We start from the raw sequence: 22179 nt of genomic DNA, 5'->3' as shown, positions 1-22179 counted from the left end.
CCCTGACAGCCTCAAAAGTCCCTCCCCAGCTTTCTTGGAGCCCCCTTCAGCTACTGGAAGGCCACCAGAAGGTCTGCTGGGAGCCTTCTCCTCTCCAGACTGAACAGCCCCAACTCTCTGTCTGCCTCCATAGCAGAGGAGCTGCAGCCCTCTGCTCATCCAAGAAACTGGAAAGCAGGAGTGGAGAGGCCCCTGAGCACCCAGAAGAGGCACATCCTGACTTCAACATGCACCTCCTGCTGGAAGGCCTCCAGAGTGCTTCCTGTAGCACACAGCAGCTATGCATTAGGCCTGATGGCCTTTTGTTACCTGCTGCATTTGCTGCTGCAGCCTCTTTCTTTGCATGCTGTCCAGAACCAGGCTCTGGAGAGGTTTCTCACTCTGGGGTTTGGATTTTTCTGGCTCCTGTGGTGGTTTGATTGAGGACTTCTTAATTTTCAGCTGCTCCAGCTGCTCCTTCACAGTGCGGTGCTGCTCGTTCAGCAGGTTGGCCAAGGGCTCTTCAAACCTGTTTGGGACCAGGCAGGTCAGCACACAGCCAGCCAGGGACTTGCTGACCACTCCTGCTCAGTTAGAGGACTGGGCTCTGGCCCTCTGATGCACAGCTGCAGCACCCTCATCCCTGTACTCCTCAGCACTTGCAGAGTGAACTTGAGCAGAAGCCATCAGGCTGCATGCAGTTGGCTTCCACACAAACCCTTTCACCTACCACAGCTCTGCTGCAGTTCTGGGATGCAGTTTCAGCTCCTTCTGCCAAGGAGAGCTAAGCCTTGACCACCACTCCCCATCACATCCCATGTGTGCTCCACTCAAGTGCTCAGATCCCAGCAGCAGCAGTCAGGAGCTGACAGCAGATCACAGAATGGGTTGGGAAAGGCCTTCCAGGCCATGCAGTTCCAACTCCCCTGCCATGAGCAGGGCATCTCCCACCAGCCCAGGCTGATCAAGGCCCTGAGCATCTGGTGTAGGAGAAAGGAGGTCTTCAACACCAGCTTCAGTTCACAGCTCACAGGATGTTAGGGGCTGGAAGGGACCTCTGGAGGTCCTGGAGTCCAACCCCCTGCCAGAGCAGGGCCACAGAATCCATCAGCAATCACAGATCCACACAGGCAGCGAGAGAGAGCACAAAGCTTTCAGGCTGTAGCTGGTTTAAGAGTGGCTGCACTCCCCTCTGGTACTGCTCACCCCAGAGGGAGGGTCAAGAAACTCCAGCTTTTGTTTTAGCTCCTTTCCCAAACAGACACAGCTTGAGCTTGAGCTGATCTGCCCCATAACAAGGAGACAGCACTCATGCCACAGCTCACCTGGGACAGCTGCTGGAAGGGGCTCAGAGAGCAGTGCTGCTGGCTAGAAAGAAACACTTCAGCCTCTTCCCTCTTCAAGTCACTGCTTCAACTCTAATCCACACCCAAAGCCAGCTCCCAGACCTCAGCTGCTCCAGACACAGGCTCCAGCTACCCTGTGCAGTTCTTTTCCCCTCAGGAAATGTCATTCCATCCAAGCTATTTGCTCCCAAGCTGAGTTGGTCAAACCAGCTCCCCAAACACTTCTTGCCTCAGATCCACTGCAATGAGTGAAGCCAAAGGTGGCAGCCAGAAAGCAGAGGGTCAGCTGTCCAATCCCCGAACTAAAGCTGGCTCAGAGCCTTCAGAACAGTGTCCTGTGCTGACCAGGGCCTTGTCCCTGCTGGGTGGCACAGCTCAGCTGCAGGGAACCACAGGCTCTCCACCAGGAGAGTTGGAGGTTGCCTCATTCTCCCCAGTGATCCTACCTGAGTGCCTGGGGGGTATTGAAGTTGGGTCTGGACTCTGGGACAGCATCTTCATCCTCTGGACCTTCATCTTCCATGTTTGAGAAGCCCATCTCATCCTGAAACTGACAGCACACAGGAGTCAGAGAGCTCAAGGCACAGACTCAGCACCACTGCAGCTCCTGCCAATGCTCTCAGCACAGATCCCTGTGGGGATGTTTGCAAGGCCAGGCTGGGTGTGGCTCTGGGCAACCTGATCCAGTGGAGGGCTGGAACTGGAGGGGGGTTGGAATGATTACAGGACTTGAGCATCTCCCCTGTGAAGAGAGACTGAGAGCCCTGGGGCTGTTCAGTCTGCAGAGCTGATCAATGTCCATCACCATCTGAGGGGTGGGGGCAAGTGGAGGGGGCCAAGCTCTGTTTGGTGGTGCACAGCAGTAAGAGAAGGACCAATGGATCCAAACTTGAACACAGAAGGTTTCACCTCAGCATGAGGAGAAACTCCTTTACAGTGAGGGAGGCCTGGAGCAGGCTGCCCAGGGGGGTGTGGAGCCCTCTGGAGACTTTCAGGACCCAGCTGGTGCAGACTGCCCTGGGGGGTCCTGCCTTTGGCAGGGGGTTGGACTCAGTGATCCCTGGAGGTCCCTTCCAGCCTCTGCCATTCTGTGATTCAGAGCCACAACAACTTAACCACTTACTGTCTCAAACAGCTCCTCCATCAGCTCATTCACTTCCTTCTCTGCAAGGCAAATGAAGAGGAATAAACAGAAGCAGCAGCAGCCACAGGAGGATTCCCTTTCCCTTTGCAATCCTACCAATAAGATCAAATCCCTCTTGCCAAGGGAGACTCTCCTCTTGCAGGGAGAGAGGACCAAGAAGGAAAACCTCCTGCTGTTATATCCCTCATAAAGCTGGGCCCCAAAACACTTCAATCCAAAACCAGACCTGAGCAAAATTCATCTTCAGAAAATACATTTCCAGCTCTGCTGAACTGCAGCAAGGCCTGGGCTGAAAGCCTGGAGTGCAGCTTGGGCTTGCTCAGCCTCTGTGCTAAGCCCAGCCTATGGATTTCTGTGTGGCTTACAGGCTTTGCTATGCTCACCACTGCAGCACTGCAGTTTGTACACAGCCTTCCCAGTTAGGCTTTCCATTGCTATCCAAATCCAGCTGTGAGCTGGAGCTCCTTTTGGAGCAACAGGGCAAATCTGTCCTCTCCTTCAGCTTCCAACACTGCCATGGAGGAGAGCTGCATCTGACAGACAGATCCTGCCATGCATTCAGAGGACCACCAGCTCAGCATGCAGGTTTTATTCTACCAGCACCACTGCAACAACCCAGCATGAAAGGCTGCTGCTGCACAGCAGGCAGCTGGGGCTGCCAAGCACCTACTGGTAATCCTCACGGCACGATCGTTCCTGAAGTCCTCCGTGTCTGGCTCATCCAGGTCCTCCAGGAAGTTGTACTCAGGGTCATCATCATCATCTGCTTCATCTAGTGAAGAAGCAGAGGTGTCATTACCCTGCCACAAGAGCAATCAGCTGCTGCCTGACCTGGTTTTGAAGGCCAGGCTGGAGGTGGCTGTGAGCAGCCTGCTCTGGTGTGCGCTGTCCCTGCCCGCGGCAGGGGGCTGGGACTGGCTGAGCCTGGCTGAGCCTTGGGGTCCCTTCCAGCCCTGACAGCTCTGTGGCCTGCCCCATACCTTCATTCTCCACATCATCATTCATGAGTCCTCCCAGCCACCTCTTCCATTCTTCATCATCTGCAGTGTTGGGGTCATACATGTCAGGGGTGATGTCTGGGGCTCGGAGCTCGGCCTCCAGCTGCCCGAGGGGGACGTCCTTCAGCGGCCTCTTGGAGCGGGTGCGGAAGGCAATGAGGCTGTCCTCCAGGGGCTGAGGGGGGAGCAAACTGCACTTACAAAGGGCTCCCTCTTGCCTTTCTCAGCTCCCCCAGCAGCTGGGGTTTCAGCCCAGTCAAAGAAAGTCCCAGGGCCACAGAATATCAGATCCTTGCCACAAGGAATCACAGCAGGGTGTGGGTGGGAAGGGACCTGCAGAAGTCATCTCTGCCATCAGCAGGGACAGCCTCAGGCTGCTCAGGGCTTGGCCAAGCCTCACCTTCAGTATCTCCAGGGATGAAGCCTCAACTACAACCTCTCTGGACAACCTGGCCCAGTGTTCCACTATCCTTCCTACCCTGAACCTTCCTCACCCTCACCTGGAATACTGCATCCAGCTCTGGGCTCCCCAGGTCAGGAGGGACAGGGATCTGCTGAGGGGGTTCAAGGGAGGGCTGTGAGGATGAGGAAGGGACTGCAGCACTGCCTGGGGAGGAGAGGCTGAGAGCCCTGGGGGTGGTTAGTCTGCAGAGGAGAAGGCTGAGAGGGGAGCTGAGAAATGTCTGTAGGTATCTGAGGGCTGGGGTCAGGAAGGGAGGGACAGGGACAGGGCCAGGCTCTGCTCACTGTGCCCTGGGACAGGCCAAGGGGCAGTGGATGGAGACTGCAGCCCAGGAGGTTCCACCTCAGCAGGAGGAAGAACTTCTGCCCTGTGAGGCTCCCAGAGCCCTGGAGCAGGCTGCCCAGAGAGGTTGTGGAGTCTCCTTCCCTGGAGCCTTCCCAGCCCCCTCTGGCTGTGTTCTGTGTGCCCTGTGCTGGGCTCTGTGCTCCTGCTCTGGCAGGGGCTTGGATCTGAGGATCTCCTGAGGTCCCTTCCTAACATTCAGTGATCCTGAGATCCAACTTCTTGTGTAAAGGCAGCCAAGCAGAGCAGAATGCAGTGAGAGAACACCCCAAAGCTACCTGCTTCCTAGCAAGCTCTACTCAAACTAAGCCTGCCCCCTCCCTGTCAAGCCATACCTGGTAGGACTCCATGCACACTGGGCTTGAAGCCAGCTCTTCATCCACTGCATGCAGCTTCTCCATGAAGGTGCTGTCTTTGCTTTGCTTTGGTTTAGGTGGTGGTGGTGGTCCCATGGGAACTACTTCAGCACTGATATGCCTAACAACAGGGGTAGGAGCCTTCTCCACCTAATTAAGAAGGGTTTATGTAGAACACCACTTCCCAAGCACAGAGTAAGGCTCTTCTCCTGCCTGACCAGGAGCTAGCACGAGGGAGAGGAGAGAAACACTCCACAGAAGCAGATGGATTTTCATCTCTCCCTCACTTCCACCTTTCAGAAAGTACATTTATTACACAAGACTTGCAGGAAAGGAGCCCTGTGGAAGGTCTCAGTGTCAGCCTCCACACTCACTGGTGTTCAGGTTTACCAGCTCTGGAGCTGTGGCACACTCCCAACCCCTCCCCAACACAAGCCCATGGCAAGCACCACGTGGGAATCTTCACACATGGATTGCTCCTTCTTGGAGTCCAGAGGCAGAGGTCAGTTCTCACAGCTGCTTTCCCATTCCTGCCTGCTGCTGCCTGGCTCTTAGCACACTGCCCAGCCTCCTGCAGCCACAAACACCTGGGCCTCTTCCAACCTTGGTGACACTGAGATAACTTCTCTCAAACTCCTTTCCCCTTCCTAAGCCAAGCTCAGAAAGCAACTCTCCTCCACCCCTCTCAGAAAGACTCTGCCACAGCCCTTGTTTGAAGAGCAGCCAACTGTCTCCACAGGCAGTGAGGTTTCCCAGCACTGCTGCTTGTTTTCAACCCCAGTGGCTTTTGGCTCTGCAGACCTTGCTCCTCACTGCTCCCGCAGCAGCCAGTCACAGGGGGAGCCTAAAGCCACAGAGTGCCTGCAGCATCAGCACAAACCCAGGCAGGGAGCTGGAGGTTTGCTTTTGCATGCATAATGTAGGGAAATCATGAGTGAAAGCTGTTTGGAGAAGGTAAAGCCTCTCCAGCTTACCTCACAGAGGGTCCCTCCTTCTTCATCAGACGACCTCCTTGTCCTGGACCGCTTTGCTCCCCGGGGGGAGGAAGCTGTGCTCTCTACATCGCTCTCCAGCAGGCTCTGCAGAGCAGAAAGCAACCAAAACCATCAAGCCACAGCCAAGAACTCCTTCAACCAACAGCCTGAAGTTTCCCTTTCTGATCCAAAAGAACACAGCCTCCAAGAAGGATTCCTAGAAGCTCTGTGATGGCTTAGAAGTCTCCCTGGGTTAAACCTGAGCCAGCATTTTACTGCCTCCAGCAGGCAGGGAACTCTGTGCTGCACAGAGCAGGTCTTTGGGACAGGCTGCATCTACCTCTTCTGCAGTCTCATCCTCATCCTCATCATCAGGCTGGTATTCTTCATCAGATGAATCATCTTCCTCCAGAGGAATGTCCACAAACTGAGGAGGCTGCAAGAGGAGGAAGGTGAAAGGTGTTGGGAGATTGATTGCACCTGACCTTGGGGGTGTTCAGCCAGGAGGAGGGAAGGCTCCAGGGAGACCTTAGGGCAGCCTTCAGTAGGTGAAGGAGGCTACAAGAAGGCTGGAGAGGGACTTTTGGCAAGGGCTGGGAGTGCCAGGACAAGCAGCAAGAGCTGCAGGCAGCTCTTTTGGGCCCCCTGTGCTCCTGCTGCTGTCAGCTGCCCTGTCCTGCCTTGCACACCCTGCAGTGCTGCTGCTGGTCACCAACACTCCCAAGCCATCAGACACAGCTCTGCTCCACCCCCCAGAAGAGGCCATGCTCAGCAGGGTGCCTCCAGCATGGCCTCTCCATTGTGCAGCACCTCACTTACCTTCACCTCATTTGCCTTCTTGATTGGAGAAATATTCCACGTTGGGATCACCTGGACACAGCAGAGAGACTTGAACTCCTCATGCAGAGCAGAGTGCCCCACAGCCTAGGCAACGCTCAGCCTTGCCCTCCACAGCAGCCATGTGACAACAGACTCCAACCAAGGGCTTCCCCAACGCCCCCAGGACCTCCACAGACCTGACTGCCAGTGCAGGAGACACTGCCAGCTCCCTGCACTTCCTGACTCTGACCCAGATGACTCAAGCACACAAGGACCAAAATCCTTTGGGTGGGGGGAAGGTGCAAGAGTAAAAGCAGTGATGGAGGTGGACTTGATGGAGCCCAGAGGAGGGCCTCATAAATGCTCAGGGGGTTGGAGCACCTCTGCTGTGTGGACAGGCTGAGGGAGCTGGGGGTGTTCAGCCTGGAGAAGAGGAGGCTCCAGGGAGACCTCATAGAGGCCTTCCAGTACCTGGAGGGGCTACAAGAAGGCTGGAAAGAGACTGCTCCCAAAGGCCTGCAGTGAGAGGACCAGGGGCAATAGCTTCACACTAGGGCAGAGCAGGTTCAGGTTGGATGTTAGGAACAAGCTCTTCACTGTGAGGCTGCTGGGACACTGCAGGAGGCTGCCCAGGGAGGTGGCTGGGGCTCCACCCCTGGAGATGCTCAAGGTGAGGCTGGAAGGGCCCTGGGCAGCCTGATCTAGGGGAGGATGTCCCTGCTGAGTGCAGGGAGGTCAGAGTGGATGAGCTCTGGAGGCCCCTTCTGGCCTGGCCCATTCCATGACCCTGGGTACTCACCACTCCTTTCTCCACAACTTCCTTCAGTTTGGACCGAGTCATTTTGGGCTCCTGAGAGGTTAAGACAAAACTTCAGCAACTTGTTCAGCCACTTCCCTTCAGGGCAAGCTCCTCCCCCTGCAGCTCCTTCCTGCCAGACTCCTCTCTTGTTTAACATTCATTCCCCTTTAGCCCCAGTGACACCAAACCCAACCTCCCCCTCCCCCCCAGAACTGTGGTCAGTAATTTACTCTCAGACACAGAAACTTCTCTCTGCAGCCAGTGGTAATGAGACCTAAACTGCAGCTCTACCTCTGCTCCCCACCATGAGCCAGGGAGGCAGACTGGCAGGGATGCTGTGTGCACTTGGGGCAAGTGGGAAAGGTTTTTACTTACAAACAAAGGGATATCTTCTGTCTCACTGATGGCTGCCTTCATCATGGCCACCACGTGCTCGTTTGTGATCACTTCCTACAGGGACACACACAAAAAGGGAAAAGTTTTCTCCTCTGCCTGCTGCAAAGAATCAGATTCAGGGTTAAAACCAACCAGGGCTACAAGGGAGAACTGTGTCCTCTTGTGAATGCTCCAGGGAAGAGATCCCCAGCAGAGGGAAGGCAGTTGAGAAAGAAGCCCCCAGCAGCTTCCCTCCCCCTGATGGGCAGCAAGCTCCCCATGGGTCAGCAGTGTGCCCTGGTCTCCTGCTCAGGGAATAAACTCCAACCTACAGCCAGCACAGGGGCAGAGGTAGAGAGCTTCACTGCACACAGCTGTGACAGCACCAAGGTTCTGCTTGTGACTGCTTTCTGCCTGGAAGCTGTGTGGACAACTGAAAGCTTAGCTGGGCTCATTAAGTAAGAGCAAAGCCTTCCTGTCAGCACCACCAGGATTCCACCTGGACTTGATCAGGACTTTGGAGTGGTTCCCTCAAAGCCAGGAACAGCGAGTTCCCAGCCTGCACCTTCTCAGCTGGAACCAGAAGCATGCACTTTAGTTCAGCCACTCCTGCAGCTGCCCTTGCAGTAAGCCAGAGCCATTCACCACTGTAAACGAGTGGAGGGCAGGGATCAGTGCACACCAAGACAGCCAGGCCCCGGGGTCCTGCCCAGATCCCAGCAGCTTCCTCCCTCACAGCAGAGATCAGCCCCTGGGTGCCTCACCCACGAGCCCAGGTGCTGCCAGCAGCGCTGCACTGCCTGCCCTGGCCCCACCACACTCACATGCAGGATGTTCCTCACGTTGACCACGGTCAGGTTGTGCTGCTTGGCTCCATCCTCCAGGGTGCGATCCAGGGTGTCGTCCAGCCGGATGTCACAGGACAGAGCTCCCTCCTCCTCCTCCTCCTCCTGGCTCTTCCCTTCCCTCTTCCGTTTGGTGGCCTTCCTCCTCCTCTTCCTCCTCTCCATGTCTTCCTCATCTTGCTCCTCTGAGAAGTAATAACAGTGGTGTCTAATTGTTACAAGGGCTGGCAGTGACAGGAGGGGGAGCAAGGGCTTTGAGCTGGAAGAAGGGAGATGAAGGCTGGAGATGAGGAAGAAATTGTTGACAGTGAGAGTGGAGAGACCCTGGCACAGGTTGCCCAGGGAGGCTGCTCCAGGCCAGGCTGGATGAGGCCCTGAGCAGCCTGGGCTGGGGGGAAGTGGAGCTGGATGATGCTGAAGGTCCCCTCCAGCCCAACCCAGTCTGGGATCCCACTGAGACCGGGACCGCGCCAGCTGACAGAAGCAGGCCGGGATCTGGGTTCAACCAAGCCAGCCCAAAGGACAGGAACACTTCAGAACTGCCTCAGCAGCGGCAGGGCCGGGCGGCTCCAGCCCCGCATTGGTCCCCGCGCGAGGGAGGAGAGCCTCGGGCGCAGCGAGCCGGCTGCCCCGCGGGACGGGGGGCACGGAGCGCCGCCGGGCCCAGGCGCCCAGGGCAGGCTGCTACGGACGGAGCTCTCCCTCGGCCAGCCCGGGGAGGAGCAGAGCTCAACAGACGGCGGCCGCCGAGAGGACGAAGCGCGGCGCCCCCGCAGCGCCCACCCCGACGGGCGGCGCAGGGATTTACCTTCCGCCGCCTCGGGGCTCCCCAGGCCCTCGGGGAGCTGGGCGGCAGCGCAGACGTCCGCCGTGGCCTCCTGGCCGGAGCCCGGGGCCGCCCTGCCCGGGGGCCGCTTCCCGCCTTTCAGCGACGCTTCCGCGGCCCCCCTCGGCACGGCCTTGGCGGAGCAGCCGCCGCCATCAGCGGCGCCCGGCGAAGAGGAGCCGGCAGCGCCGGACTGCTCCCCGTCCTCGCCGCGCTCCCGGGGGCTCTGCGGCCCCGCCGCCGCCGCTCTGCGTTTCTTACAGGGCAGCATCTTCAGCGAGAGCGCCATGGCGGCGCGCACCTGCGAGACAGGAACGCGGCTGGCCGGGGCAGCGCCGGCCGTGGGGCAGCGCCGGCCGGGCCCCGCCGCCGCGTCCCCTCCCGTCCCGTCCCGTCCCGTCCCGTCCCGCTCCGCTCGCGCCGGCCGGAAGCGGAAGCGTCCCGGGGCCCGCCCGCGGCGCACGCGCGCTGCCGCCACGCCGGTCGGGCGCGGGGCGGGCGGGCGCCATGTTGGCGGCGCGCGGGCCGCGAGCCCCGCCGTGACGCCGCGGGGGGGGCGAGCGCGGCCGCCGCCATCTTGGCTGGGCGCCGCCTCCGCGCGCCACGCCCGCTGCTGCCTGGCCCCAGCCCCCCCCACCCCCCCCCGCCCCCCCAGCCGCCTCGGAGGCTCTGCCCGAGGGCGCGGCAGGCTCTGCCCGCTGCTGCCGCCCGGTGCCACTGCCCGGTACTGCTGCCCGGTGCTGCCGCCCGGTGCTGCCGCCCGCGCGCCCCGCCACTCGCCGGCGCGGCCCCGGCGCCGTCCCCGCGCGGCAGGAGGGAGGTCCCTGGCCCCGCGAAGCCCACGCACACGCCCCGCCGCTCCGCCGCTCGCCCGGGAGGCGCGGCCGGAGCCCCGACACTTGCCGAGTCACCGCCGGGCGGCTCCGGGGCGGGGCCGGGCGCCGGCTGCCGCGGGAGGGGCGGGCCGGGCACCGGGCGGGGCCGGGCCGGGCGGGGCCTGCGCCGCAGCGGGACCAGTCGGCAGCTCCTGCATCCCGGGCTGAGAGCATCCTCCGGGCGGGGGCCGGCACCGCACCCGCGGCGTCTCCGCACCGGGCTCCGCATCCCGGCCGCCGCGGCCTCAGCTGTGGGCCATGGCGGAGATCACCAGCGTCCGCCCCGGCTTCGGTGAGTGCGCGCGGGCCGCGCGCCCCGCTCCCGCCTCCGCCCCCGGGCAGCCGAGCGAGGCCCCGCGCGCCGCCACGGGCCGCGCCGCCGGCATCCATCCACCCCTCCGAACCCCCTACCATCCATCCCCCACCATCCATCCCCCCCCCCCGCCGGCATCCATCCACCCCCAGCCCCGGCATCCATCCAGCCCTCCGAACCCCCTACCATCCATCCCCCACCATCCATCCCCCCAGCAACCCCCCCCGCCGGTATCCCCCCCCCCCCCGCGCCGGCATCCATCCATCCCCCCCCCCCGCCCCCCCCCAGCATCTCCCCCCCGCCGGCATCCAGCCCCCCCCGCCCCCCCCGCCGCCGGCATCCATCCAGCCCCCCCGCCCCCCACCATCCATCCACACCCCCCCCAGCAGCATCTGCCCCCCGCCGGTATCCATCCCCCCCCGCCGGTGTGCCCCCCCGCCCCCGCCGCCCGAGCGGGTTTGGCTGCCCCGGCGGCGGCCGCCCCCTCCCGCGGGCCGCTGGGGCGGTGCCAGCGCTCGTCCCCGCAGCGGCTCCGCGGCCCGGGCGGGAGCAGGTGCGCGGCAGCCCCGGGCGGCCCCCGCCGCATGACGTGATGTCTGTGCCGGGCCGCGCCGCGCCCCGGCCTTTGTTCGCGCCTCCCCGGGGGCCAGGGCGGCTGCGGCACCGGCACCGGCGACCCGACCAGGCGGGGCCTGAGGAGGCCTCCCGACAGCCGGGAGAGGGGGGCGGAGGGCGGCGGCAGGGGCGCGGTGCCGCCGAGGGGGGTGGGCGGCCGCGGACGGCCTGGGGGCCCGGGGCGAGGGTCCCGCCGGCTGGGTCCCGGGGCGGGCGGGAGCGGCGGTGGGGAAAGCGCAGACCCTGCTGAACCATCCGGGGCGAGGCGGCCCCCGGCCGGCTGCGCAGCTCCAGTCCAGCCGGGCACGGCCGCGGCCCCCGGGCTGCCGGCGCAGTGATTGTGCAGAGCTGCTGTGGCCGGTGCTCAGGATGCCTCTGGCGCGGTGCGGGGTCCAGCGGGTGCGGGGTCCAGCGGGTGCAGAGCCTGGCCCGTGGCACCGAGCAGGGCTCTGGCCCTCGGGTTTCTCCGGCTGGAGCTTCCTGCCTCTTGTCCTCCAGCGATTAACTGACCTTCCCCTCCTGCCATCGGCCCGGGGCTCCCGCAGGGCTCCGGCAGGGCTCCGGCAGGGCTCCGGCAGGGCCCCGGCAGGGCTCCGGCAGGGCTCCGGCAGGGCCCCGGCAGGGCTCCGGCAGGGCTCCAGCAGGGCTCCGGCAGGGCTCCGACCTTTCCCTTCCATTCTGAAGTGCTCAGGAATAATTCTCTCCACCAAACAATTCCTCCAAGGGGCAAGGCATCCCTTTAGCTTTTGCCCTCCGTGGAATCCATCAGCCATGTGCTAGCAGGGGTAGGTGGAGGGGAGACTGAGACTGGAGATGAGGAAGAAAATCTTGGCAGTGAGGCTGGGGAGAGCCTGGCACAGGCTGCCCAGGGAGGCTGTGGCTGCCTCCTGCCTGGGGGGGCTCAAGGCCAGGCTGGGTGAGGCCCTGAGCAGCCTGGGCTGGTGGGAGGGGTCCCTGCCCGTGGCAGGGGGTTGGAGCTGGATGACATTTAAGTTCCCTTCCAACCCAACCCAGTCTGTGACTCTCTGAGCACCCTTTAGCTGGTGGCCACCGTTAGCCACTGAGGTACAATTAGCAAACATCCACTTAAAAAGGAGGTTTTCCATGATTTCTCACCCATGGCCCTTTGCTCCCCGGAGCTGGGCTTGCTCCACTTCAATCCTGGCAGCACATCCCAGCAGAGATCTCCTCCACAAAGCTGGAATGGGAGAGCTCAGCCCTGCTCCCCCTGAGGGAGGAGGAAGGGCCCCAGTGCCACTGGCAGTGGACAGTGTAGAGAGCCAACTGCTGCAGGAGCTGCAGAGGCTTCCCTGGCACTGCTGTTGGGCAGCTGTGTGGATTCCAGCTGCAAGGAATCCTGGAGGGAGGTCTCATGTGTGCAGGGAACGATGACAGGAGTCTCCTGGGAGCAGGGAATGGTTGCTCCTCCTCCTAGTGCAGGGACAGGCATCCCCTGAGCCAAGGTGGGCCTCAGAACCAGGGAATGCTCCAAGGTCTTAATCATCTTAACCATTTTAATCATCCCCAGTTCAAGAGTGATCTTCTGGAGGGAGTCCAAGGATGCTGAAGGGGCTGGAGCAGTGCCTGGGGAGGAGAGGCTGAGAGCCCTGGGGGTGGTTAGTCTGCAGAGGAGAAGGCTGAGAGGGGAGCTGGGAAAGGTCTGTAGATAGCTGAGGGCTGGAAGGGACAGGGACAGGCTCTGCTCACTGTGCCCTGGGACAGGCCAAGGGGCAGTGGATGGAGACTGCAGCCCAGGAGGTTCCACCTCAGCAGGAGGAAGAACTTCTGCCCTGGGAGGCTGCCAGAGCCCTGGAGCAGGCTGCCAGAGAGGTTGTGGAGTCTCTTTCCCTGGAGCCTTCCCAGCCCCCTCTGGCTGTGTTCTGTGTGCCCTGTGCTGGGCTCTGTGCTCCTGCTCTGGCAGGGGCTTGGACTGGAGGACCTCCATAGGTCCCTTCCAGCCCCTGTGATCTCGGTGGGCCCTGACTGGAGCTGCCTGAGGCTGCCACTGGAAGGTCCTGGGGGCTCAGCACTGCTGCTGCCATTCTGTGCCTGGGTTGGATTCCTGTGGTCAGTGGTTGGCAGTAGCAGGGAAGTGGCAGGGCTGCTCCCAGGGAACGCAGGCCTGGGCAGGACTGAGGAGCACAGCTGACTCCTCCAGCCAGGCAGAGGGTTTTCTGTCCCTTGCTTTTGGACCCTGGGTAGCCACATCCAGCTCTGTGTCTGCCCCTGGCCCTGGGTCAGCCACAAGGGGCTGGGACAAAGCAAACAGTTCAGGCCAAAGTGCCTGCTGAAGGAAACAAATAGCTTCTGAAGGCCAAGGGCAGCTCCTTTGCTGCTCTCTGCTTGCCAAGCAGGGCTGTGTCATGCTTCAGGAGAGGACATTAAAGCCCAGGAGTGCTTCCTGCAGATCAGGAGCCCACAGTGCTGTGCAGATGCTGCTGGAGTGGGAGCTGGCCTGGGCAAGAGGAGGGCAATGAAGCCCTGAGCCTGTGAGCCACAGGCCAGGAGCAGGCTTGGGTGGGGGGGCTGAGAGCAGCCAGGCAGAGAGGGACCTGGGGGGAGTGGTTGACAGCAGCTGAACAGGAGCCAGCAGTGTGCCCAGGGGGCCAAGAAGGCCAAGGGCATCCTGGCCTGCATCAGGAAGAGTGTGGCCAGCAGGAGCAGGGAGCTCATCCTGCCCTGTGCTCAGCACTGCTGAGGCCTCACCTGGAGTCCTGTGTCCAGCTCTGGACTCCTCAGGTCAGGAAGGAGGTTGAGCTGCTGGAAGGTGTCCAGAGAAGGGTCTGGGCACAGCCCTGTGAGGAGAGGCTGAGGGAGCTGGGGGTGTTTAGCCTGGAGGAGGCTCAGGGGAGACCTCATTGCTCTCTGCAACTCCCTGCAGGGAGGTTGTGGCCAGGTGGGGGTTGGGCTCTTCTCCCTGGCACTGACAGAACAAGAGGACACAGTCTCAGGCTGCACCAGGGGAGGTTTGGGCTGGAGGTGAGGAAGAAATTCTTCACAGAGAGAGAGAGATTGGCTGCCTGGGGAGGTGGGGAAGTCACCATCCCTGGGAGTGTTTAAAGCAAGCCTGGAGGGGCACTCGGTGCCATGGTCCAGGTGGTTGGATGGTGCTGGTGGTAGGTTGGGCTTGAGGACCTCACAGGTCAATTCCACCCTGGCTCCTTCTGGGAGATCCTGTGAGTGTCAGGGGGGGGAAACAGAAACTGAAGGAGCTCCTGGGGCAGCTCTGACACCAAGATAGGATCACAGGTCACAGCACAGCAGTAGCCTCTAGGCCTCCCTCGAGGTGCTTGGCCCCCAGGCTGGCTCCTGACCTCCTTTGTCCCCTCCGCAGACGTCTCTCCGGTTGTGGCAGGCCTCATCGGCGCTACCGTCCTCGTGGTCTCCGTCTCAGTCACAGTCTTTGTGTGGACATGCTGTCACCAGCAGGCAGAGAAGAAGCACAAAACCCCCCCCTACAAATTCATTCACATGCTGAAAGGGATCAGCATCTACCCCGAGACCCTGAGCAACAGGAAGAAGATTCACCGCATCCGGAGGGACAAGGACGGCGCCGCCAAGGAGCCCGGGAGGGGCAACCTCCTGGTGGATGCTGCAGAATCTGGCTTGGTAGGCTCTGAGAAGGCTCCAGATGGGCCAAGCACAGCCCCCCACATCGACCAGCTCCCCATCAAAGTGGATTATGGAGATGAACTCAGCCCAGATCAAAGCCTCACCCCGGGAGGAAGCAAAACCTCCTCCCCCTCTTCCCCGGGGGACGAGGTCCTGCTGGGGGAGTTGACTTTCTCGGTGGACTACAACTTCCCTAAGAAAGCTCTGGTGGTCACCATCCAGGAGGCCCACGGGCTGCCAGTGATGGATGAGCACAGCCAGAGCTCTGACCCTTACATCAAGATGACAATCCTGCCCGACAAGCGGCACCGGGTGAAGACTCGCGTGCTGCGCAAGACGCTGGAGCCGCTCTTCGACGAGACCTTCACCTTCTACGGCATCCCCTACAGCCAGCTGCAGGACCTGGTGCTGCACTTCCTGGTGCTCAGCTTCGACCGCTTCTCCCGGGACGACGTCATCGGCGAGGTCATGGTGCCCCTGGCGGGGGTGGACCCCAGCACTGGCAAGGTCCAGCTGACCAGGGAGATCCTCAAGAGGAACATACAGGTAAGTCCCTCCCGCTCCGCGCAGAGCGTTTGACCTGCCTGCCCCCGGGGTCTCACAGGGTCAGAGAACCACAGGGCTGGAAGGGACCCCAAGGCTCAGCCAGCCCCAGCCCCCTGCCACAGCCAGGGACACCTCACACCACAGCAGGCTGCTCACAGCCACCTCCAGCCTGGCTGCCAACACCTCCAGGCAGGAGGCTCCCACCACCTCCCTGGGCAGCCTGTGCCAGGCTCTCACCACCCTCAGGGGGAAGAGCTTCTTCCTCACAGCCAATCTGAGTCTGCCCATTTCTAGTTCTGCTCCATCCCCCCAGTCCTGTCACTCCCTGACAGCCTCAGAAGTCCCTCCCCAGCTTTCCTGTATCCTCCTTCAGATCCTGGAAGGCCACCAGAAGGTCTTCCTGGAGCCTTCTCCTCTCCAGACTGAACAGCCCCAGCTCTCTCAGCCTGTCCCCACAGGAGAGGTGCTCCAGCCCTGAGCCATGAAAGCCATCTGCCCACAGGTACCCCTTGGGCAGGTCTCTGCTGTGTGGTTGTGGCAGCTGGATGAGGCAGGGTCACAATCTAGGCACAGGAGTGATGGATGTTGGAACTGATGATGGGGCAAGGGAAAAGGCCAAGTCCCCAGCTCCAGGTGGAAGCTGCTGTGGCACCAGGACACTTCACCTCCCACAGAGGGTGGGGGGAGGCTTGCTGAGCCTTAAGGCCCCTTCCAACCCAGTCTGTGATGGTTGATCTCTCTCCAGCCAGTCCCTTTGCAGACTAAGGCAGTGATGAACCTGTCCAAGCACACCTGAAGATCTGCAGGTGCTTGGCCTTTGAAGCTCTACCAAGCATCAGTGGCACTTAAGCTCCTAACCCCCCCCAGGTGCTTCTAGTATTGGCTCTCAAGAGGCAGCCACAGCTGCTGTTGTCTCAGAGGGTGCCCACCAGGACCACCCCCAGGGGAGCACAGCACTCAAGAGCCAGGCTGCCAGGATGCTGTGTGCTCAGCAGGCCTTGGGGCACCAGGGCAGGGAGATTTTCCTCCTGACCCTCCCTCCTTCTCCCACAGGCACTGGAAATGACCTAACTGTCCAAGTTTCAGGCATTCAGCAGTTCCAGTGAGCTCCACCAAACCTTCCTAATGAGTTCTCCCTGGTTCTTTCCCACAGAAGTGCATCAGCAGAGGGGAGCTGCAGGTCTCCTTGTCCTACCAGCCCGTGGCGCAGAGGATGACTGTGGTGGTGCTGAAAGCCAGGCACCTGCCCAAGATGGACATCACTGGCCTCTCAGGTAGCAGCTATTTTCTCCACCTCTGAAGCTGTAGAACCCTCCCAAGTTCCCTCTCAGCCCTGAAAGGTCTCCTTTGTTGGCAGGGTTCTCCTCAAACTCCTCCCAAGGGTGATGGAGAGCTCTGAGTGCTGCAGCACTCCCCAGGCCAAGGCTCCCTGCTGCCAGACTGCAGCCACAGCTTTCTGGCCTCTCCTGCTGTGTTGAGCAGGCCAGGAGAGCTTCACCCTCCTCCTGGCCAGGCTCTGCAGGCTCTCTAGCAGCACTTTGTCCACAGCTGTTTGCTGTGTCTGCTTTGAACCCTGCCCCTAGAAGGGGAGGGAGAGACTCAGCGTAGGGAGCAGCACATTCATCAGCCCAGGGGGGGTTTGGTCTCTTCTCACATGCAACAAGTGACAGGGCAGGAGGAGCAGGCCTCAAGCTGTGCCAGGGAAAGCTCAGCTTGGACATGAGGAAAAACTTCCTCCTGGCAGGGGTTCTCAGGCCCTGGCCCAGGCTGCCCAGGGGGGTGGTGGAGTCCCCATCCCTGGAGGGGTTTGACAGCTGAGGGGTGTGGGCCAGTGGCAGTGGTGGGACTGTGAGCCCCAGATGAGTGGTTGGAGTGGATGAGCTCTGAGGTCCCTCCCAGCCTCCCCACTTCTGGGTTCTGGTCACTGAGGTTCACACAGGACTTGCTTCCCCCCAGGCAAGGCTGAAGCTCACCCAGAGCTTGCCCTGCTGGCATCAGCTGCTTGCTTTGCCAGGCGGGAATGTGGCAGCAGGTTCCCTGCCCTGGGGGCGGCAGCAGAGCCCGGACCCGACCCAGGGACCCGACCCCGGGGAGCCGAACCCCCCCCGGGCTGCTGCTCGGGGAGCCGACCCTGGGGAGCCGACCTCCCCCGGGCCGCTGCTCGGGGAACCGACTCCGGGGACCCGACCCCCCCCCCCCGGGCCGCTGCTCGGGGAACCGACCCTCCCCCGGGCCGCCCGCTCGGGGAGCAGACCCCCGGCCGCTCGGGGAGCTGCCTCTCGGGGAGCCGACCCCGGGGACCCGACCCCCGCCCCGGGCCGCTGCCTCTCGGGGAGCCGACCCCAGGGAGCCGACCCCCGCCCCGGGCCGCTGCCTCTCGGGGAGCCGACCCCGGGGAGCCGACCCCCGGCCGCCGCCAGCCGCAGCGCCCCCGGGCTGCGTTATTGGCCGCTGCCTCTCCCCCGCCCCGGCAGATCCCTACGTGAAGGTGAATGTCTACTACGGGAGGAAGCGCATCGCCAAGAAGAAGACTCACGTGAAGAAGTGCACTTTGAACCCTGTCTTCAACGAGTCCTTCATTTACGACATCCCTGCCGACCTCCTGCCGGACATCAGCATCGAGTTCCTGGTGATCGACTTCGACCGCACCACCAAGAACGAGGTGGTCGGGAGGCTGATCCTGGGGGCGCACAGCGTCACCGCCGGGGGCGTGGAGCACTGGAGGGAGGTCTGTGACAACCCCAGGAAGGCGGTGGCCAAGTGGCACAGCCTGAGCGAGTACTAGCGGGGGGGAGGGGAGGGGAGGGGAGGGGAGGGGAGGGGCGAGTGCGGCAGCAGCAGCGGCTGGCAGGGCAGAGCCAAACCTTCCTCTTCTAGCTGTAGAAACTAAACCTCGGGTAACGAAGCAGCAGCCGATTGGTTCTCTCTAGTGACGTGAGTTGATGATGATGATGATGATTTGTTTTTGTTTTTGTTTTGCAGGGCACTAAAAACAAACAAAAAAACAAACAAAAATTCCTAAAAGAGCATTAAATGAGTTTAAAAAATAATAAAAAAAAACCCCAAATAAAAAGCCACAAAAAAAAAACACAAAAAAAACCACACAAAAAAAACCACAAAAAAAAAACCCTCACAGGCAAAAAAGCAAAGAGCCCCCAGCCCCCCGTGTGCCGCTGGTTGGTGTAACCACTCTCTTGCATGCTACCACAGACTGACCTTAGTGTAACTGCCGCCCCCCGCCGCAGCCCCCCGCCGCAGCGCCCCCGCAGCTCTCTGTCCCCATGGAAGTTGTGTTCGTGCCGAGCTGTTCGCTGCCGCCGCGCACCGCAGCCTGGCCCCGGGCAGCAGGGCGCCTCCCACCCCCCCCCGCCCCCACTCCGCTTCTCCTGACCTCTGCCGGTGGAACCTCCGCCTCCTCCTTGTTGCTTTTGGTCGAGCTCCGGGCCCTGGGGGGCTCTGCCCTGGGGGGCTCTGCCCTGCGGGGCTCTGCCCTGCGCTGGCTGGGGAGCTCCGGCTGCGCTCCCGCGGGAAGGTGGTTGTAGGATCCTGCACTGGCACAGGGAAGGAAGGAAGGAGAAAAGCCCAACCCAGCCCTCAGCCCCCCAAGGGGCTGCAGAGGATTCTCTTGTCAGGTACTGAAACCTTTGCAGCTGCAGTGGGCTTGGGGAGCTCTTGAGGTCAGGACCTCAAGGATTTGCATCTGGAGTTGCCAGGCCAAGACAGGGATCTCAGGTTCCTTTGGTCAGGTGGAAGTTAGCACAGGCTGCCAGAGCTGGGGGAGACTCCACCCTGGGCCCTTTCAGTTGCCTTTATCTGTGCATCAAGGGCCCATGAACAAAAGCCCCAACTGGCCTGGCCTGGCTCAGCAGGGAAACTCTGACCGAGGCCTTTAACACTGCAGGTGAAATTCTGCTTGGCTGACCTGGCCCTGAGGGGATCACAGCTCTGAGACAGGAAACAAGTCTTGGGGAAAGAGATTGGAAAGCTTCCCTTCACTCCTACCTGAGTCAGCTTCCATCAGCCAAGGAGCAGGTCCAGGGCAGGGCCTGGCACTGGGGAATGTGCCAGGCTCTGAAGTCAGAGTTGGCTCTCAGGTTGAGAATGACCTCTGAGCCAGGAGCAGCTCAGCATCCCCTCTGCCACCTCAGGGGGTGCTCCACGAGGTGACCTCTAGCACTACTAACCCTGGGGAGTTCTGAGCAGGAGGTCACAGAGCCCAGTGCCACAAAGCCAAGTCTGGAAGGAGCTGCACCAGAGATCTTGTGGCACAGCACAGGAGCCCCTCAGGCAGCTTCCTGGCAAGCAGCAGCATCCTGGCAAGCAGCTCCCTTTGGCTTCTCACCACATTCAGGCTGGGAAGGGTAGAAGGAGAACAACCAACAGCAGAGACTTGCTTGTAAGCAGCAGAGATGCTGCAGCCTGCCAGGGAAGGATGGAGCAGGAAGGAGCTTGCAGAGGTGTGGAGAGGACCACAGTGCCTCACTGAGCTGCTTGCAGGCAGCCAGAGCTGTGCTGGGGGAGGTCAGGAAATGGTTAAGATCCTTTCCCTGGTGCAAGACTTCACCTGCTGAATTTATCAGCCCTGTTGGGGAACAGACAAAGAGCTCTTCCCACCTCCATGCTAATGGCAGTAGAACAAGGGAGCAAGTCTCAGTGGGGTCCTCTCCAGGCAGCAGCTGCAGGGAGGGCTCCTGGTGTGAACAGTCAGCGCTGTGTTCGCTGGCAGTGCTCTGGCAGCTCTCCCCCAGACCTTCTGAATGCTCAGTGCCCTCCCCCTGGCACTCACTGACTGAAACTCCCTCCCAGGCAGTGTCTTTGTCACAGTGCAGCTGGAGCTGCCTGGCTCTGTCTTGCTTGGCAGACCCAGGCCCTGACTGCCCTCCTGCTCTGTTCTCCATCCCGAGAGGAGGATCCCCCCCTGAGGCTGGAGCAGGTTTCTGTCTCAGCTGCTTCCTGGCTGATGTCCTCCCAGCCCTTGGGGCATGGTGCAGCTCCACTTCAGCCCTAGGTGGTTCTGGGCTCTGCACTAAGCAGCTGTGTTGCTGAAGGTCAGCAGCCCTCACCCAAGGTTTCCCTTAGCTCCCAGAACCCTCCCAAGCACCCAGGCAGGAGCTGCAAAGGTTCCCTTTCTCTTTTTGCCTCTCTCCTTGGGTGTGGAAAGCAGCTTGAGCCTGGGGCAGAGCTCCTGAAGCTGCCTGTGGCTGCAGAGGAAAGCTGAGGTTCATGTCAACAAGCTCAGGGTAAAGAGGACTTGAGGCTGTTGGGCAGACAGCAGGAGGAGCTCCGTGGAGCCCTGGGGGGAGCTGCAGAGCTCTGTGTGCAAAGCTGCAGCAGGCAGGGAAGGGACAGCAGGCAGGGAAGGGACAGCAGGCAGGGAAGGGACAGCAGGACAGGGACAGCAGGACAGGGACAGGGACAGCAGGACAGGGACAGGGACAGCAGGACAGGGACAGCAGGACAGGGACAGGAGGACAGGGACAGGGACAGCAGGACAGGGACAGCAGGACAGGAGGCAGGACAGGGACAGCAGGACAGGGACAGCAGGACAGGGACAGGGACAGCAGGACAGGGACAGAAGCCTTCAGACCTCCCAGGCCTGGTTCCGTTTCTCTACCTTGTGTCTTCTATTGTAACCTTACCTTGGACCAGTTACAACTTTGTGTGCAACATGCAGCAGAAATAAAGAGGAAAAAGAAAAAACCAACAAAAAAACAACAAAAAAGGGAAAAAAAAACACAAAAAAAAAAAAACAAAAGGGAAAAAAGGAAAAAAAGGCAAAAAAAAAAAAAGAAAGAGGCAGGCCCAGAGCGAAGCTGAGCTCTGGGGGACTGCATCCTGCCCTCAGCTAACCCCCATGGTGTTAATGCTACCTTGTGTGTTCAATCTCCTCATGCACAGCGAGCGTGCCAATAAACCGACTCCAACCACTCCAGTGCTGCCTCTGCCCTGCCCTGCCCCAGGCTCCTCCCTGCCCTGCCCTGCCCGAGCTCCACCCTGCCCTGCCCAGGCTCCACCCTGCCCTGTCCTGCCCGAGCTCCACCCTGCCCTGCCCAGGCTCCACCCTGCCCTGTCCTGTCTGAGCTCCACCCTGCCCTGCCCTGCCCAGGCGCCTCTCTGCCCTGCCCTGTCTGAGCTCCACCCTGCCCTGCCCTGCCCTGCCCAGGCTCCTCTTTGCCCTGCCCTGCCCAGGCTCCTCTTTGCCCTGCCCTGCCCTGCCCTGTCTGAGCTCCACCCTGCCCTGCCCAGCCCAGGCTCCTCCCTGCCCTGCCCAGCCCAGGCTCCTCCCTGCCCTGCCCAGCCCAGGCTCCTCTTTGCCCTGCCCTGCCCTGTCTGAGCTCCACCCTGCCCTGCCCAGCCCAGGCTCCTCCCTGCCCTGCCCAGCCCAGGCTCCTCCCTGCCCTGCCCAGCCCAGGCTCCTCTTTGCCCTGCCCTGCCCTGTCTGAGCTCCACCCTGCCCTGCCCTGCCCAGGCTCCACCCTGCCCTGCCCAGCCCAGGCTCCTCCCTGCCCTGCCCAGGCTCCACCCTGCCCTGCCCTGTCTGAGCTCCACCCTGCCCTGCCCTGCCCCAGGCTCCTCCCTGCCCTGCCCGAAGCTCCTCCCTGCCCTGCCTGAGCTCCCCTCTGCCCCACCCTGCCCAGGCTCCTCCCTGCCCTGCCCTGCCCAGCCCCAGGCTCCTCCCTGCCCTGCCCTGTCTGAGCTCCACCCTGCCCTGCCCTGCCCAGGCTCCTCCCTGCCCTGCCCTGCCCAGGCTCCTCTCTGCCCTGCCCAGGCTCCTCCCTGCCCTGCCCTGTCTGAGCTCCACCCTGTCCTGCCTGGGCTCCTCCCTGCCCCACCCCACCCAAGCTCCTCCCTGCCTCTGCCCTGCCCGAGTTCCCCTCTGCCCTGCCCCAAGCTCCTCCCTGCCCGAGCTCCCCTCTGCCCCACCCTGCCCAGGCTCCCCCCCGCCCTGCCC

The 22179-nt window shown here is 61.6% G+C and overlaps 2 protein-coding genes across 2 annotated transcripts in view; one reads left to right on the top strand and one right to left on the bottom strand.

Moving 5' to 3' along the window:
- Positions 1-9654, bottom strand: part of GON4L (gon-4 like) — a 29183-nt gene extending 19529 nt beyond the window's left edge. Inside the window, exons 1-13 of the mRNA XM_068168860.1 lie at positions 9249-9654; positions 8420-8625; positions 7596-7670; positions 7221-7271; positions 6422-6472; positions 5943-6038; positions 5603-5707; positions 4608-4778; positions 3450-3642; positions 3140-3241; positions 2449-2489; positions 1772-1875; positions 310-508 (exon numbers count right to left, since the gene is read on the bottom strand). Coding sequence (XP_068024961.1) covers positions 310-508; positions 1772-1875; positions 2449-2489; positions 3140-3241; positions 3450-3642; positions 4608-4778; positions 5603-5707; positions 5943-6038; positions 6422-6472; positions 7221-7271; positions 7596-7670; positions 8420-8625; positions 9249-9555 — 1701 coding nt within the window. The 5' untranslated portion in view covers positions 9556-9654. The remainder of the gene's footprint in view (positions 1-309; positions 509-1771; positions 1876-2448; positions 2490-3139; positions 3242-3449; positions 3643-4607; positions 4779-5602; positions 5708-5942; positions 6039-6421; positions 6473-7220; positions 7272-7595; positions 7671-8419; positions 8626-9248) is intronic.
- Positions 9655-10261: 607 nt separating this feature from the next.
- SYT11 (synaptotagmin 11) lies at positions 10262-21172 on the top strand. Its single transcript, XM_068168869.1, has 4 exons — positions 10262-10433; positions 14404-15227; positions 16381-16504; positions 17702-21172. Exons 1-4 carry the CDS (start codon positions 10400-10402, stop codon positions 18010-18012), a joined length of 1293 nt encoding a protein of 430 aa, XP_068024970.1. The 5' UTR covers positions 10262-10399; the 3' UTR covers positions 18013-21172.
- The last annotated feature ends 1007 nt before the right edge of the window (positions 21173-22179 follow it).

Source organism: Melanerpes formicivorus, unplaced genomic scaffold (genome assembly GCF_026170545.1).
Source record: "Melanerpes formicivorus ecotype bairdi unplaced genomic scaffold, bMelFor1.0.p_v2 SCAF_158, whole genome shotgun sequence".
NCBI lineage: Eukaryota > Metazoa > Chordata > Aves > Piciformes > Picidae > Melanerpes > Melanerpes formicivorus.
Note: the sequence above shows the minus strand (reverse complement) of the source record. Positions and strands in the feature narration are given on the sequence as shown.